Source organism: Pristiophorus japonicus, chromosome 18 (assembly GCF_044704955.1).
Source record: "Pristiophorus japonicus isolate sPriJap1 chromosome 18, sPriJap1.hap1, whole genome shotgun sequence".
NCBI lineage: Eukaryota > Metazoa > Chordata > Chondrichthyes > Pristiophoridae > Pristiophorus > Pristiophorus japonicus.
In genome coordinates, this window is record NC_091994.1 from 53,664,056 (window position 1) to 53,680,154 (window position 16,099).

The 16,099-nt window shown below is 45.0% G+C and overlaps 1 protein-coding gene across 1 annotated transcript in view; it reads left to right on the forward strand.

The window, feature by feature from the left end:
- LOC139228732 (uncharacterized) overlaps positions 1-16,099 on the forward strand; it is a 115,944-nt gene that overhangs the window by 79,473 nt on the left and 20,372 nt on the right. The window contains exon 12 of the mRNA XM_070860035.1: positions 14,126-14,262. Coding sequence (XP_070716136.1) covers positions 14,126-14,262 — 137 coding nt within the window. The remainder of the gene's footprint in view (positions 1-14,125; positions 14,263-16,099) is intronic.

The following is a 16,099-nucleotide window of genomic DNA, read 5'->3' on the forward strand; positions in this document are numbered from 1 at the left end:
GTTGTGGAGGTGTTCCTCGGTGTCTCAACCTGTGATGTCGTCCTGAAATACGATTGTTCCGGGGATGGATTTGAGCAGGCTTTCCATGTTCCTTTGAAAGATAGCGGCTGCTGAGTGAATGCCAAACGGACACCTGTTGTAGACGAACAGCCCCTTGTGCGTGGTGATGGTGGTCAGTAGCTTGGATTATTCGGCCAGTTCCTGGGTCATGTAGGCCGAAGTGAGGTCCAACTTGGTGAACAGCTTGCCACCTGCCAGCGTGGCTAAAAGATCCTCTGCTCTCGGAAGCGGGTATTGGTCTTGTAGTGACACTCGGTTGATAGTGGTCTTGTAGTCGCCACAGATCCTGACCGAGCCATCCGTTTTTAGGACAGGGACGAAGGAGCTTGCCCAGTCGCTGAATTCAACGGGTGAAATTATGCCCTCTCTTAGCAACCTGTCCAACTCACTCTCAATTTTCTCCCGCATCACATACGGCACAGCTCTGGCTTTGTGGTTCACTGATCTGGCGTCTGGGGTGATGCGTATCACAACTTTGGTACCTTTCAAAGTCCCGACACCAGGTTGAAATAGTGACTCAAATTTCTGTAGGACTTGTGAGCATGAACCTCGCTCCACAAATGAAATCCCTCCCATTTCCAGTTCATCTCTGCTAGCCAGCTCCTCCCCAAAAGCGCAGGACCATTTCCCGGGACAATCCAGTGTGACAGCCGGTTCTCTGATCCATTATGTGTGCCCACCAACATTGCACTGCCTAGCACTGGGATGATCTCTTTGGTGTACGTCCGTAATTGCGTGTCAATGCGTTCTAGTTTGGGTCTGCTAGCTCTGAGTGGCCATAGTTTCTCGAATTGTTGGACATTCATAAGTGACTGGCTGGCTCCTGTGTCCAGCTCCATGCGTACCGGGATGCCGTTTAACAGTACTCTCACCATCATAGAAACATAGAAAATAGGTGCAGGAGTAGGCAATTCGGCCCTTCGAGCCTCCACCGCCATTCAATGAGTTCATGGCTGAACATGCAACTTCAGTACCCCATTCCTGCTTTTTTGCCATACCCCTTGATCTCCCTAGTAGTAAGGACTACATCTAACTCCTTTTTGAATATATTTATTAAATTGGCCTCAACAACTTTCTGTGGTAGAGAATTCCACAGGTTCACCACTCTCTGGGTGAAGAAGTTTCTCCTCATCTCGGTCCTAAATGGCTTACCCCTTATCCTTAGACTGTGACCCCTGGTTCTGGACTTCCCCAACATTGGGAACATTCTTCCTGCATCTAACCTGTCTAAACCCGTCAGAATTTTAAACGTTTCTATGCGATCCCCTCTCATTCTTCTGAACTCCAGTGAATACAAGCCCAGTTGATGCAGTCTTTCTTGATATGTCAGTCCCGCCATCCCAGGAATCAGTCTGGTGAACCTTCACTGCACTCCCTCAATAGCAAGAATGTCCTTCCTCAAGTTAGGAGACCAAAACTGTACACAATACTCCAGGTGTGGCCTCACCAAGGCCCTGTACAACTGTAGTAACACCTCCCTGCCCCTGTACTCAAATCCCCTCGCTATGGAGGCCAACATGCCATTTGCCGCCTTAACCGCCTGCTGTACCTGCATGCCAACCTTCAATGACTGATGTACCATGACATCCAGGTCTCGTTGCACCTCCCCTTTTTCTAATCTGTCATCATTCAGATCATAGTCTGTCTCTCTGTTTTTACAACCAAAGTGGATAACCTCACATTTATCTACATTATACTTCATCTGCCATACATTTGCCCACTCACCTAACCTATCCAAGTCACTCTACAGCCTCGCAGCTCACACTGCCACCCAACTTAGTGTCATCCGCAAATTTGGAGATACTACATTTAATCCCCTCGTCTAAATCATTAATGTACAATGTAAACAGCTGGGGCCCCAGCACAGAACCTTGCGGTACCCCACTAGTCACTGCCTACCATTCTGAAAAGTACCCATTTACTCCTACTCTTTGCTTCCTCTCTGCCAACTAGTTCTCAGTCCATGTCAGCACACTACCTCCAGTCGCATGTGCTTTAACTTTGCACATTAATCTTTTGTGTGGGACCTTGTCGAAAGCCTTCTGAAAGTCCAGATACACCACATCAACTGGTTCTCCCTTGTCCACTCTACTGGAAACATCCTCAAAAAATTCCAGAAGATTTGTCGAGCATGATTTCCCTTTCACAAATTCATGTCGCCTCTTTCCAAATGCACTGCTATGACATCCTTAATAATTGATTCCATCATTTTATCCACTACCGATGTCAGGCTGACCGGTCTATAATTCCCTGTTTTCTCTCTCCCTCCTTTTTTAAAAAGTGGGGTTACATTGGCTACCCTCCACTCTATAGGAACTGATCCAGAGTCTATGGAATGTTGGAAAATGACTGTCAATGCATCCGCTATTTCCAAGGCCACCTCCTTAAGTACTCTGGGATGCAGACCATCAGCCCCTGGGGATTTATCGGCCTTCAATCCCATCAATTTCCCCAACACAATTTCCCGACTAATAAGGACTTCCCTCAGTTCCTCCTTCTTACTAGACCCTCTGACCCCTTCTATATCCGGAAGGTTGTTTGTGTCCTCCTTAGTGAATACCGAACCAAAGTACTTTTTCAATTGGTCTGCCATTTCTTTGTTCCCAGTTATGACTTCCCCTGATTCTGACTGCAGGGGACCTACGTTTGTCTTTACTAACCTTTTTCTCTTTATCTATCTATAGAAGCTTTTGCAGTCCATTTTAATGTTCCCTGCAAGCTTCCTCTCGTACTCTATTTTCCCTGCCCTAATCAAACCCTTTGTCCTCCTCTGCTGAGTTCTAAATTTCTCCCAGTCCCCTGGTTCGCTGCTATTTCTGGCCAATTAGTATGCCACTTCCTTGGCTTTAATACTATCCCTGATTTCCCTTGATAGCCACGGTTGAGCCACCTTCCCTTTTTTATTTTTACGCTAGACAGGGATGTACAATTTTTGTAGTTCATCCATGCGGCCTCTAAATGTCTGCCATTGCCCATCCACTGTCAACCCCTTAAGTATCATTCGCCAATCTATTCTAGCCAAGTCACGCCTCATACCTTCAAAGTCACTGTTCTTTAAGTTCTGGACCATGGTCTCTGAATTAACTCTTTCCTTCTCCATCCTAATGTAGAATTCCACCGTATTATGGTCACTCTTCCCCAAGGGGCCTCGCACAACGAGATTGCTAATTAATCCTCTCTCATTACATAACACCCAGTCTAAGATGGCCTCCCCCCTAGTTGGTTCTTCGACATATTGGTCTAGAAAACCATCCCTTATGAACTCCAGGAAATCCTTCTCCACCGTATTGTTTCCATTTTGATTAGCCCAATCTATATGCATATTAAAGTCACCCATGATAACTGCTGCACCTTTATTGCATGCACCCCTAATTTCCTGTTTGATGCCCTCCCCAACATCACTACTACTGTTTGGAGGTCTGTACACAACTCCCACTAGTGTTTTCTGCCCTTTGGTATTCCGTAGCTCCACCCATACCGATTCCACATCATCCAAGCTAATGTCTTTCCTTACAATTGCATTAATTTCCTCTTTAACCAGCAACTCCACCCCGCCTCCTTTGCCTTTCTGTCTATCTTTCTTAAATGTTGAATACTCCCCTTGGATGTTGAGTTCCCAGCCTTGGTCACCCTGGAGCCATGTCTCCGTGATGCCAACCACATTGTATCTGTTAACGGCTATCTGCGCAGTTAATTCGTCCACCTTATTCCGAATACTCCTCGCATTGAGGCACAGAGCCTTCAGGCTTGCCTTTTTAATACACTTTGACCCTTTAGAATTTTGCTGTAAAGTGGGCATTTTTGTTTTTTGCCTTGGGTTTCTCTGCCCTCCCCTTTTACTCATCTCCTTTCTGTCTTTTGCTTCTGTCTCCATTTTGCTTTCCTCTGTCTCCCTGCATTGGTTCCCATCCGCCTGCCATATTAGTTTAACTCCTCCCCAACAGTATTAGCAAACACTCCCCCTAGGACATTGGTTCCGGTCCTGCCTAGGTGGAGACTGTCCGTTTTGTACTGGTCCCACCTCCCCCAGAACCGGTTCCAATGCCCCAGGAATTTGAATCCTTCCCTGCTGCACCACTGCTCAAGCCACGTATTCATCTGAGCTATCCTGCGATTCCTACTCTGACTAGCACGTGGCACTGGTAGCAATCCCGAGATTACTACTTTTGAGGTCCTACTTTTTTAATTTCCATCATAGGTGGCGTTTTTGTGTATGAGCTGTGGATGTTTGCCACCTGAACCCGCTGAACTTCAGCGTCCATTGCTGTGTCCCAAGCATAATCCTGCCTTGCAGAATCTCTCTTGTGGTTCATCCGCTTCGTAAACCAGCCTTGCTGCGGGCTTCCTGCACATTCTGGCTAAATGTCCACTGAAGTTACAATTTCTGCAGATAAATTGATGAAACCTGCAGGTTTTCGCAGCATGTCTGCCCCCGCACCTTTAGCAGGAGCTGAGATTGTTGTCAACAAAAGAGCAGTTACCAGGCATTCCTCTCTGATTGTCTCTTTGATTACTCTTGAGCACTCTGCTGATGGGTGTCAATGGTCCCATCCCGGGACGTATTGTCCCTTGTGATGGTGTAAATATCCGTTCAATCTGCCATTGTCTGTGTTGGGGACCCATCCTAGAGTCTGTTACTGCCTGGTTGGTGTCGAATTGCCGTTGCCTGCCTGCGGGGTTCTGAGTCGCGTTTATCATGTTAACTCCCTGCTCCATCGCCACGTTGGGAGCAGGGTTGCGTGCGTATATAATCTTGGTTTCCTCCTCCCCCGCCATGAAAGTTTGAGCCATCAACACCGCTGCTTCCAAAGTCACGTCCTTGGTCTCAATTAGCTTCCTAAAAATCCCGGCATGACCAATGCCCTCAATGAAGAAATCCCGTAACATCTCCCCCCTGCAGGTATCTGTGAACCTAGAGGCTGGCCAAGCGCTGAAGGTTTGCAACAAAGTCCGGTATGCTCTGCCCTTCCCGACGTCGGTGCGTATAGAATCGGTGTCGGGCCATGTGTATACTGCTCGCCGGTTTGAGGTGCTCACCGATCAGTTTGCTGAGCTCCTCAAAGGTCTTGTCCGCCGGCTTCTCTGGTGCGAGCAGGTCTTTCATCAGCACGTACGTCTTAGATCCACAGCTGGTCAGTAGATGCGCCCTTCGCTTGTCAGCCGCTGCATCTCCCAGCCAGTCCTTTGTGACAAAGCTCTGCTGGAGCCTCTCTACGAAATCGTCCCAGTCCTCACCAACACAGTACCATTCCTCTGTGCTATCGATGGCCATTCTCATAAGTCGTTGATTCCCGTTTCTCGTCGCCAAATGTTGTGTCCTTACACTCTACTGTAAATCAACACGAGGCACATACTGGAGACAAGGTCACTCTGTGACCTGTACCTTTATTCACAGGACCAAGAAGTGATGACCCTGCGTGGGACCTCCCTCTATATACCTGGATGACCAGGTGAGGAGTGTCTCCCACAAGTTCACCCCCTGTGGTCAAGGTGTGCATTTCTTAGGTGTGTACAGTGTTGTTACATGAAGGTTACAGTTACATGAAGGTTATATACATGACACTATCTTCATCTGAAAACTCGGCCTGGGAAGGCAGCGGGCCGGCCGGTGTGGGAGACCACTCGGCCTGGGATAGGGGCGGGAACTGCCGACATCGGAGAGCACACAGCAGCTGCAGGAACTGTCTCTGCGCTCCTTTAATCACATATAAGGGTCCTCGGAAAGGATGGTGGAAACATTTGAATAAGAACATGGCCTTGTGCTTTGCATCGGGATTTACCCTTTCTAACGTAAATTGATTTTGTAAGCCTACACAAGGACGTTCAAAACTCATTTTCCACCACCTATTCCTACTCCTGTTTCTATTTCGACGCTACTGCGCATGCGCGGACATCAGAACCCGACTCCAATGCGCATGTGCAGACGTCCCGGCACTGTTTTCAGCGCAGGACGCTGGCTCCGCCCCCGACTCGACTGGCCACGCTGTGCGACGCCCGAGGAGAGACCAGACAGCGGCCAAAGTGGGGAGCACTTTTTTAGGCGCACTTATCAACGGAGAAAAGCAGTGCATCTCCAGTAAGTGTGCCGAAAAAAGGGGTGAGCCCAATAGTGCCGCCATTACAGTTCTTGCCGCCAGAAGCACGGGACGCTCACATCAGGCTCATCCGAAAGGTTTACAGATCTTCAGTATTGATGTGTATCTTGAAATAATTCATTTATAACAAATTGAAAGGGAGGGAGTTGTCTATAGAATTTATGTTACAGTATTCAGAGTGTTCATAAACAGAGTGCACCATAAACAGAGTGTAAAAACTAGGAATTTGATGCATTGGGGGAAGGAGGTGTTGCTTTTTACTTCCAATTCTTTAGTGGTTCATGTTACAGATAAATATTTAATTTAATCTACCTATAACTTAAACTAGATCAATTAATTAATTAATAAGCTAAAAACTATAAGCTAAGTTGATTAAATACATAAACTTTAATTAATTAAATAAATAAAAACAAGGTTAGATGGGGCTTGCAGTGCAGGAGCTGTGCCGCGACTCTGATCACGGCACTATGGTACAGGAGGCCATTCAAGTGGGGGGAGTGAAAAGGAATGTGTTAGTGGTAGGGGGATAGATACTGTTCTCCACAGCCGAGGAGTTCAGAAGGTTGTGTTGCCTGCCCGGGGCCAGGGTTGAGGACATCTTGTGGCTAGAAAAGAACTTGCAGTGGGAGGGTATGAATCCAATTGTTGTGGTCTACGTGGGAAGCAACGACATAGGTAGGACTCGGAATGGGGTTCTGCTGAGGGAGTTTGAGGAGCTAGGTTCCAAATTAAAAAGCACAACCTCAAAGATGGTAATCTCTGGATTGCTACCTGAGTGAGACGCAAGTTGGCATATGGTCAAACAGATCAGAGAGTTGAATGCATGGCTCAAAGAGTGGTGTGGGAGGAAGGGATTTTGATTCATGGGGCACTGGCACCAGTACTGGGGAAAGAGGGAGCTGTTCCGTTGGGACGGACTCCACTTAAATCAGGGGGACCAGGTTCCTGGCAAATCAAATAACTAGGGCTGTAGATAGGGTTTTAAACTAAAAAGGTGGGGGAAGGGAAGGGGTCAAGTGAGGGAAAATTTAGAAATCTGAAGAGAAAAGTCAAGGCAGTGGAGCAGTGTAACGATTTGGGTAAAGATAAGCGGAGTGTGACGGGAAGGGACAGAGAGTTTAATGGTAATAGTGCATCGGTGAAATCAGGAAAAAATGGTTGAAAAGTTCAAATTAAACACACCTTATCCGAATACACAAAGTATTCGTAATAAGAGACAAGTAATAGCACAAATCGAGACAATGGGGTTTGATCTAATAACCATTACAGAGATGTTGTTGCATGGTGACCATGGCTGGGACTACATTTTCCAAGGTACTTGACGTTTCGAAAAGACAGACAAAATGGAAAAGGAGGGGGCTAGTCCTTATAATAAAGGATGGCATAAGGACAGTAGTGAGGAGGATCTTGGCTCAGAAGAGCATGCAGAAGAATCAGTATGGGTGGAGATAAGCAATAACAAGAGGCAGAAAACACAGGTGGGAGTCGTTTATAGGCCCGCTGACAGTAGCTACACTGTGGAAAATAGTATTAATCAAGAAATAAGAGGAGCTACTAAGTGACAGGAAACAGAGTGTAGTGGTGAACGGTTTTTTGGACTGCAAGAAGGTATACAGTGGTGTTTCCCAGGGGTCGGTACTAGGACCACTGCTTCTCTCGATGTATATTAATGACTTGGTCTTGGGTGTACGGGGCACAATTTCAAAAATTTGCAGATGGCACAAAACTTGGTATAGTGAACAGTGAGGTGGATAGTGATAGACTTCAGGAGGGCATAGACAGGCTGGTGGAATGGGTGGACACGTGGCAGATGAAATTTAGCACAGAAAAGTGCGAAGTGCTACATTTTGGTAGGAAGAACAGGGAGAGGCAATATAAACTAAAGGGTACAATTCCAAAAGAGGTGTATGAACAAAGAGACCTGGGGGTATATGTGCACAAATCGTTGAAGGTGGCAGGGCAGGTTGAGAAAGCAGTTAAAAAAGCTTACGGGATCCTGGGCTTTATAAACAGGAAGCGAGTACAAAAGCAAGGAAGTTAAGATGAACCTTTATAAAACATTGGTTCGGCCTCAACTGGAGTACTGTGTCTAATTCTGGGCACCGCACTTTAGGAAGGATGTGAAGGCCATAGAGAGGGTGCAGAAAAGATTTTCAAGAATGGTTCTAGGAATGAGGGACTTCAGTTACGTGGATCGACTGGAGAAGCTGGGGTTGTTCTCCTCGGAACAGCGATGGTTGAGCGGAGATTTATCAGAAGTGTTCAAAATCGTGGTGGGTCTCGACAGGGTAGATAGAGAGAAAGTGTTCCCATTAGCAGAAGGGTCGAGAACCAGAGGACACAGATTTAAGTTGATTGGCAAAAGAACCAAAGGCAACACGAGGAAAAAAATTTTTATGCAACAAGTGGTGAGGATCTGGAATGCACTGCCTGAAAGGGTGGTGGAGGCAGACTCAATCGCAGCTTTCAAAGGGAATTGGATACGTACCTGAAGGGAAAATATTCACAGGGCTACGGGGAAAGTGCGGGGGAGTGGGACTGGCTGAAGTGCTCTTTCAGAGAGCTGGCATGGGCTCGAAGGGCCAAATGGCCTCCTGTGCTGTAAACATTCTATGATTCTACAATTGTAATGAAGATCGTTCAATAATCGTGGGGGACCTTAATCTTCATATAGACTGGACAAATCAAATTGTCAATAGTAGTTTGGAGGATGAGTTAATGGAATGCATTCGAGACAGTTTCCTCAAACAATATAAGGTGGATGAATTAACTGCGCAGGCAACTATTAACGAATATGATATAATTGTCATTGCGGAGACCTGGCTCCAGGGTGACCAAGGCTGGGAACTCAACATCCAGGGGTATTCAACATTCAGGAAGGATAGACAGAAAGGAAAAGGAGGTGGGGTAGCATTGCTGGTTAAAGAGGAAATTAACGCAATAGTAAGGAAGGACATTAGCTTGGATGATGTGGAATCTGTATGGGTAGAGCTGCGTAATACCAAAGGGCAGAAAACGCTAGTGGGAGTTGTGTGTAGACCACCAAACAGTAGTAGTGAGGTTGGGGACAGCATCAAACAAGAAATTAGGGATGCATGCAATAAGGGTACAGCAGTTATCATGGGCGACTTTAATCTACATACAGATTGGGCTAACCAAACTGATAGCAATGCGGTGGAAGAAGATTTCCTGGAGTGTATTAGGGATGGTTTTCTAGACAAATATGTCGAGGAACCAACTAGAGGGCTGGCCATCCTAGACTGGGTGATGTGTAATGAAAAAGGACTAATTAGCAATATTGTTGTGTGAGGCCCCTTGGGAAAGAGTTACCATAATATGGTAGAATTCTTTATTAAGCTGGAGAGTGACACAGTTAATTCAGAGACTAGGGTCCTGAACTTGGGGAAAGGTAACTTCGAGGTATGAGACGTGAGTTGGCTAGAATAGACTGGCGAATGATACTTAAAGGGTTGACGGTGGATAGGCAATGGCGAACATTTAAAGATCACATAGATGAACTCCAGCAATTGTACATCCCTGTCTGGAGTAAAAATAAAACTGGGAAGGTGGCTCAACCGTGGCTAACAAGGGAAATTAAGGATAGTGTTAGATCCAAGAAAGAGGCATATAAATTGGCCAGAAAAAGCAGCAAACCTGAGGACTGGGAGAAATTTAGAATTCAGCAGAGGAGGACAAAGGGTTTAATTAGGAGGGGGAAGACAGAGTATGAGAGGAAGCTTGCTGGGATCATAAAAACTGACTGCAAAAGCTTCTATAGCTATGTGAAGAGAAAAAGATTAGTGAAGACAAACGTAGGTCCCTTGCAGTCAGAATCGGGTGAATTTACAATGGAGAACAAAGAAATGGCAGACCAATTGAACAAATACTTTGGTTCTCTCTTCATGAAGGAAGACACAAATAACCTTCCGGAAATACTAGGGGACAGAGGGTCTAGGGAGAAGGAGGAGCTAAAGGAATTATTAGTCAGGAAATTGTGTTATGGAAATTGATGGGATTGAAGGCCGATAAATCCCCAGGGCCTGATAGTCTGCATCCCAGAGTACTTAAGGAAGTGGCCCTAGAAATAGTGGATGCATTGGTGATCATATTCCAGCAGTCTATCGATTCTGGATCAGTTCCTATGGACTGGAGGGTAGCTAATGTAACACCACTTTTTAAGAAAGGAGGGAAAGAGAAAACGGGAAATTATAGACCGGTTATCCTGACGTCAGTGGTGGGGAAAATGTTGGAATCAATTATTAAAGATGAAATAGCAGCGCATTTGGAAAGCAGTGACAGGATCGGTCCAAGTCAGCATGGATTTATGAAAGGGCAATCATGCTAGACAAATCTTCTAGAATTTTTTGAGGCTGTAACTAGTAGAATGGACAGAGGAGAACCAGTGGATGTGGTGTATTTGTACTTTCAAAAGGCTTTTGACAAGGTCCCACACAAGAGATTGGTGTGCAAAATTAAAGCGCATGGTATTGCAGGTAATGTACCTACGTGGATAGAGAACTGGTTGGCAGACAGGAAGCAGAGAGTCGGGATAAACTGGTCCTTTTCAGAATGGCAGGCAGTGACTAGTGGGGTGCCGCAGGGCTCAGTGCTGGGACCCCAGCTATTTACAATATACATCAATGGTTTAGATGAAGGAATTGAGTATAATATCTCCAAGTTTGCAGATGACACTAAGCTGGGTGGCAGTGCGAGCTGTGAGGAGGATGCTAAGAGGCTGCATGGTGACTTGGACAGGTTAGGTGAGTGGGCAAATGCATGGCAGATGCAGTATAATGTGGATAAATGTGAGGTTATCCACTTTGGTGGCAAAAACACAAAGGCAGAATATTATCTGAATGGTGGCAGATTAAGAAAAGGGGAGGTGCAACGAGACCTGGGTGTCATGGTACATCAGTCATTGAAAGTTGGCATGCAGGTACAGCAGGTGGTGAAGAAGGCAAATGGTCTCTCATAGAAACATATAAAATTCTGACGGGATTGGACAGGTTATATGCAGGAAGAATGTTCCCAATGTTGGTGAAGACCAGCACCAGGGAACACAGTCTAAGGATAAGGGGTAAGCCATTTAGGACTGAGATGAGGAGAAACTTCTTCACGCAGAGAGCTGTGAACCTGTGGAATTCTCTACTGCAGAGAGTTGTTGAAGCCAGTTCGTTGGATATCTTCAAGAGGGAGTTAGATGTGGCCCTTACGGCTAAAGAGATCAAGGGGTATGGAGAGAAAGCAGGAAAGGGGTACTGAGGTGATGATGAGCCATGATCTTATTGAATGGTGGTGCAGGCTCGAATGGTCTACTCCTGCACCTATTTTCTATGTTTCTATGTAAGAACATAAGAAATAGGAGCAGGAGTAGGCCATACGGCCCCTCATGGCTGATCCGCTCATGGACTCAGGTCCACTTCCCTGCCCTCTCCCCATAACCCCTTATCATTTAAGAAACTGTCTGTTTCTGTCTTAAATTTATTTAGTGTCCCAGCTTCCACAGCTCTCTGAGGCAGCGAATTCCACAGATTTACAATCCTCTTGAGAGAAGAAATTTCTCCTCATCTCAGTTTTAAATGGGCGGCCCCTTATTCTAAGATTATGCCCCCTAGTTCTAGTCTCCCCTATCAGCGGAAACATCCTCTCTGCATCCACCTTGTCAAGCCCCCTCATAATCTTATACGTTTCGATAAGATCACACCTCATTTTTCTGAATTCCACTGAGTAGAGTCCCAACCTACTCAACCTTTCCTCATAAGTCAACCCCCTCATCTCCGGAATCAACCTTGTGAACCTTCTCTGAACTGCCGCCAAAGCAAGTATATCCTTTCGTAAATATGGAAACCAAAACTGCACGCAGTATTCCAGATGTGGCCTCATCAATACCCTGTATAACTGTAGCAAGACTTCCCTGCTTTTATACTCCATCCCTTTTGCAATAAAGGCCAAGATTCCATTGGACTTCCTGATCACTTGCTGTACCTGCATACTATCCTTTTGTGTTTCATGTACAAGTACCCCCAGGTCCCACTGTACTGCAGCACTTTGCAATCTTTCTCCATTTAAATAATAACTTGCTCTTTGATTTTCTTCTGCCAAAGTGCATGACCTCACACTTTCCAACATTATACTCCATCTGCCAAATTTTTGCCCACTCACTTAGCCTGTCTATGTACTTTTGCAGATTTTTTGTGTCTTCCTCACACATTGCTTTTCTTCCCATCTTTGTATGGTCAGCAAACTTGGCTACGTTACATTCAGTCCCTTCTTGTACAGCAAAGAATGACTAAGAAAGCAATAAAGAAAGGAAAGATAGATTACGAAAGTAAACTGGCGCAAAACATAAAAACAGATAGTAAAACATTTTACCGATATATAAAATGGAAGAGTGACTAAAGTAAATGTTGGTCCCTTAGAAGATGAGAAGGGAGATTTAATAATGGGAAATGTGGAAATGGCTGAGACCTTAAACAATTATTTTGCTTCCGTCTTCACAGTGGAAGACACAAAAACAATGCCAAAATTTGCAGGCCACAGGAATGTGGGAAGGGAGGACCTTGAGTAGAAACTCTACTGCACCAGCTGCATAAATGCCATGGCTATTAAAGCAGTTCAAAGGCTGCGTATTCTCAGGCTCTCCTTCTGACTCCATAAGCCTCTCCGCCACTACACGGCACAAGTCAGGAGTGTGATGGAATACTCTACACTTGCCTGGCTGGTTCAAGAAGTTCGATGCCACCCAGGTCAAAGCAGCCCACTTGGTTGGCATACCATGCACCAGCTTAAACATCCACTCTCTCCACCATAAGCTTACTCCTTCTGATTTTGAAGAAGTGCAGGTGATTTCTAGCTGGTGTCCTGGCCAATCCCTCAATCAACATCACTATAAACAGATTAAATAAAAACAGAACATGCTGGAAATATTCAGCAGGTCAGGCAGCATCTGTGGAGAGAGAAATAAAGTTAATGTTTCAGTTCGATGACCTTTCATTAGAACTGGTAAAAGTTTGAGATGTTACAAGTTTTAATCAAGTACAGAGACAGGGAAAGGGAAGGAAAAAACAAAAGGGAAGGTCTGTGATATAGTGGCAAAAGAAATTAAATGATAAAAGGGATGATGGTGCAAGGACTGAAGCAAAAGATGGGTTTATGGGAATAACCACCAACAGCTTCCGCCTGAAAAGTGGGAGCTATGGTTATGATCTGAAATAATTGAACTCAATCTTGAGTCTGGAAAGCTGTAGAAGTGTCTAATCGAAAGATGAGGTGTTCCCCGAGCTTACGTTGAGCTTCATTGAAACGATATAGTGAACCGGAAGCTTAGGGTCACACTTGTAGACTGAATGGAGGTGTTCCGCAAAGCGGTCACTCAATATAAACGGATTTCTGGTCGTCATCACATTGCTGTTTGTGGGACCTTGCTGTGTGCAAATTGGTTGTCACGTTTCCTACATTGCAACAGTGATTATACTTCAAAAGTACTTAATTGGCTGTAAAGTGCTATTCTGAGGTGGTGAAAGATGCAGTAGAAATGCAAGTCTTTCTTTCATGGTAGTTACTTTAGGTGAATTGATAAAGATGGTTACATACCCAGTGCTACATCTGTAAAGTCTGCTCCTTTTGTAAGTTTGCAGTTTTTCTAATATTCCATATAGTTGTGTAAAAGCTCTTGCTCAATCTCTTTCCTCTGGCACCTCTTTTAATCTATTTTTCTGTGATTCCTATTGTATACTTTTGTTCAGAGTTTTAGCTGAGCAATTTGACGTGGGAGAGTGGGGAAGACCTATCATCATCTGCAGATTAAATGGGCAGCTCACCTTACTTGATTTTGCCGTTTAATTAAGTAACTGACTTGACACACCTACAACGTGGGTGCGAGCGAGCGGGAATGTGTGCTGTTCTATTGAGTCTGCAGTGCTCTAAAACTACTGTCAACGCTCCATTATTTTCTTCCTGTGGAAATGCAGACTTCAAGATCCAGGAGTCGACATGGAAGATCTCCCAGCAAAGATAGATGGAGATATTTATCCACCGAGAAAATTCACAAGCAGGAAAAGCAACTACTGGATCCCAAGGAAGCGATATGGGCAAGTGAAAGACGCAGGTTGGTGTACTGAAGATCCAAGTTACCTTTGAAACTTACGTGGGCAGTGTAGATTAGCACAATGAATTGAAGACACATAATATCCACAAAAAACAAAATACTGAGGATGTTGGGAATCTGAATCAAAAATGGAAATGCTAGAAACACTCAGCAGGTCAGGTAGCATCTGTGGAGCGAGATGCCAAGGGTTTCCAGCAATTTCTGATTTTATTGCACTTTATTTGTTTAAAGTTAAGGGCATATGCTCACTTTATTCCTTCATTTTCCAGTTTGACTTTGGTTTGGGTGGGGGGGGTGCGGGTGGCATAAGAATTAGGAGCAGGAGTAAGGTCCCTCGAGCCTGCTCCGCCATTCAATAAGAACATGGCTGATCATTGACCAACTCCACTTTCCCACCAAATCTCCATATCCCTGGATTCCCCTAGACACCAAAAAATCTATCAATCTCAGATTTATAAACAGTTGGTTTGTTCTAACCACTGAATATAGCAGAGTTGTGCCAGATTCCTTTGATCTTTGATGAAATGTTGACACTGATGGAGAAAGGGAAAGAGTACTATCTCCATCATAATACTTGATCACAATCTGATGCAATAAAAACTATAAAAGGTTGGAAATTAAATTTATTAAGAGAGTTTAATATTGACAAGTGTTCCTAGTTTTAATGCAAAGCAAATTTGACATTCTCTCTCCTGAACATTCATGAATATCACTGTCTCAAGTACATATAACAACTGACAACACAAGTCCTCACGCTTCAGCGTGTGATGTGGTGTAACACATTCATCATCATAGGCAGTCCCTCGGAATCGAGGACGACTTGCTTCCATTCTTAAAATGAGTCCTTAGGTGGCTGAACAGTCCAATACGAGAACCGCAGTCCCTGTCACAGGTGGGACAGATAGTCATTGAGGGAAAGGGTGGGTGGGACTGGTTTGCCGCACGCTCTTTCCGCTACCTGCGCTTGATTTCTGCATGCTCTTGGCGATGAGACTCAACACATTAGCCAGCAGTAAAATGGTGTTGTGGCGTCATCACAGTGACATGTTGATCCTCTGGTTATCTTACCCCGTGGCTGCTTTGCAACATATTGATCGTTGAGAGAGGTTTTAAACCTTTGAAATGTTACTTTATTACACGAGAACCTTGTTCTGAAAGAGAGGGGTGGTGGTGAGTAAAGCGCACTCTCTCCCTCCTCCTCCTGCTGATCTCAATGTTTTTAACTTGGGGACAGAGCTAGATTTCTTTTATCTTCTTGGCTATTTTCATTTGCTGGTTATCTCCCCTCTTGACCTCTCCCTAATGGAGTTGATTCCTTGGCATGCTGGACAACCTCTTACCTCACCAAAGTAGCTACGATACTTTGGGCTTTGTCGGTGAGCATTGGAATGGGCATAACATTTAACATCATGGTTTTCCAGTGCTGTCTGTAGGAAGGAACGCTGGATGGTGATCAGGAGCAGCTACCCTCACTGATTTCCCTCTTTTCAATCCACCTGCCTGAGATCAACCATCTCCGCACAGACCAGGGATCAAACTTTCCTGCAAAAGTAAAACACTGCAGATGCTGGGAATCTGAAATAAAAACAGAAAATGCTGGAAATACTCAGTAGGTCAGGCAGCATCTGTGGAGAGAGAAACAGAGTTAACGTTTCGGGTCGATGACCCTTCGTCAGAACAAAAGAACCTTTCTGTTCTGATGAAAGGCCACTGACCTGAAATGTTAACTCTGTTTCTCCACAGATGCTGCCTGATCTGCTGAGTATTTCCAGCATTTTCTATCAAACTTTCGTAGTCTTGTGTGGTAAAGGGTGGATCATATTCTTCACAGTGAAAA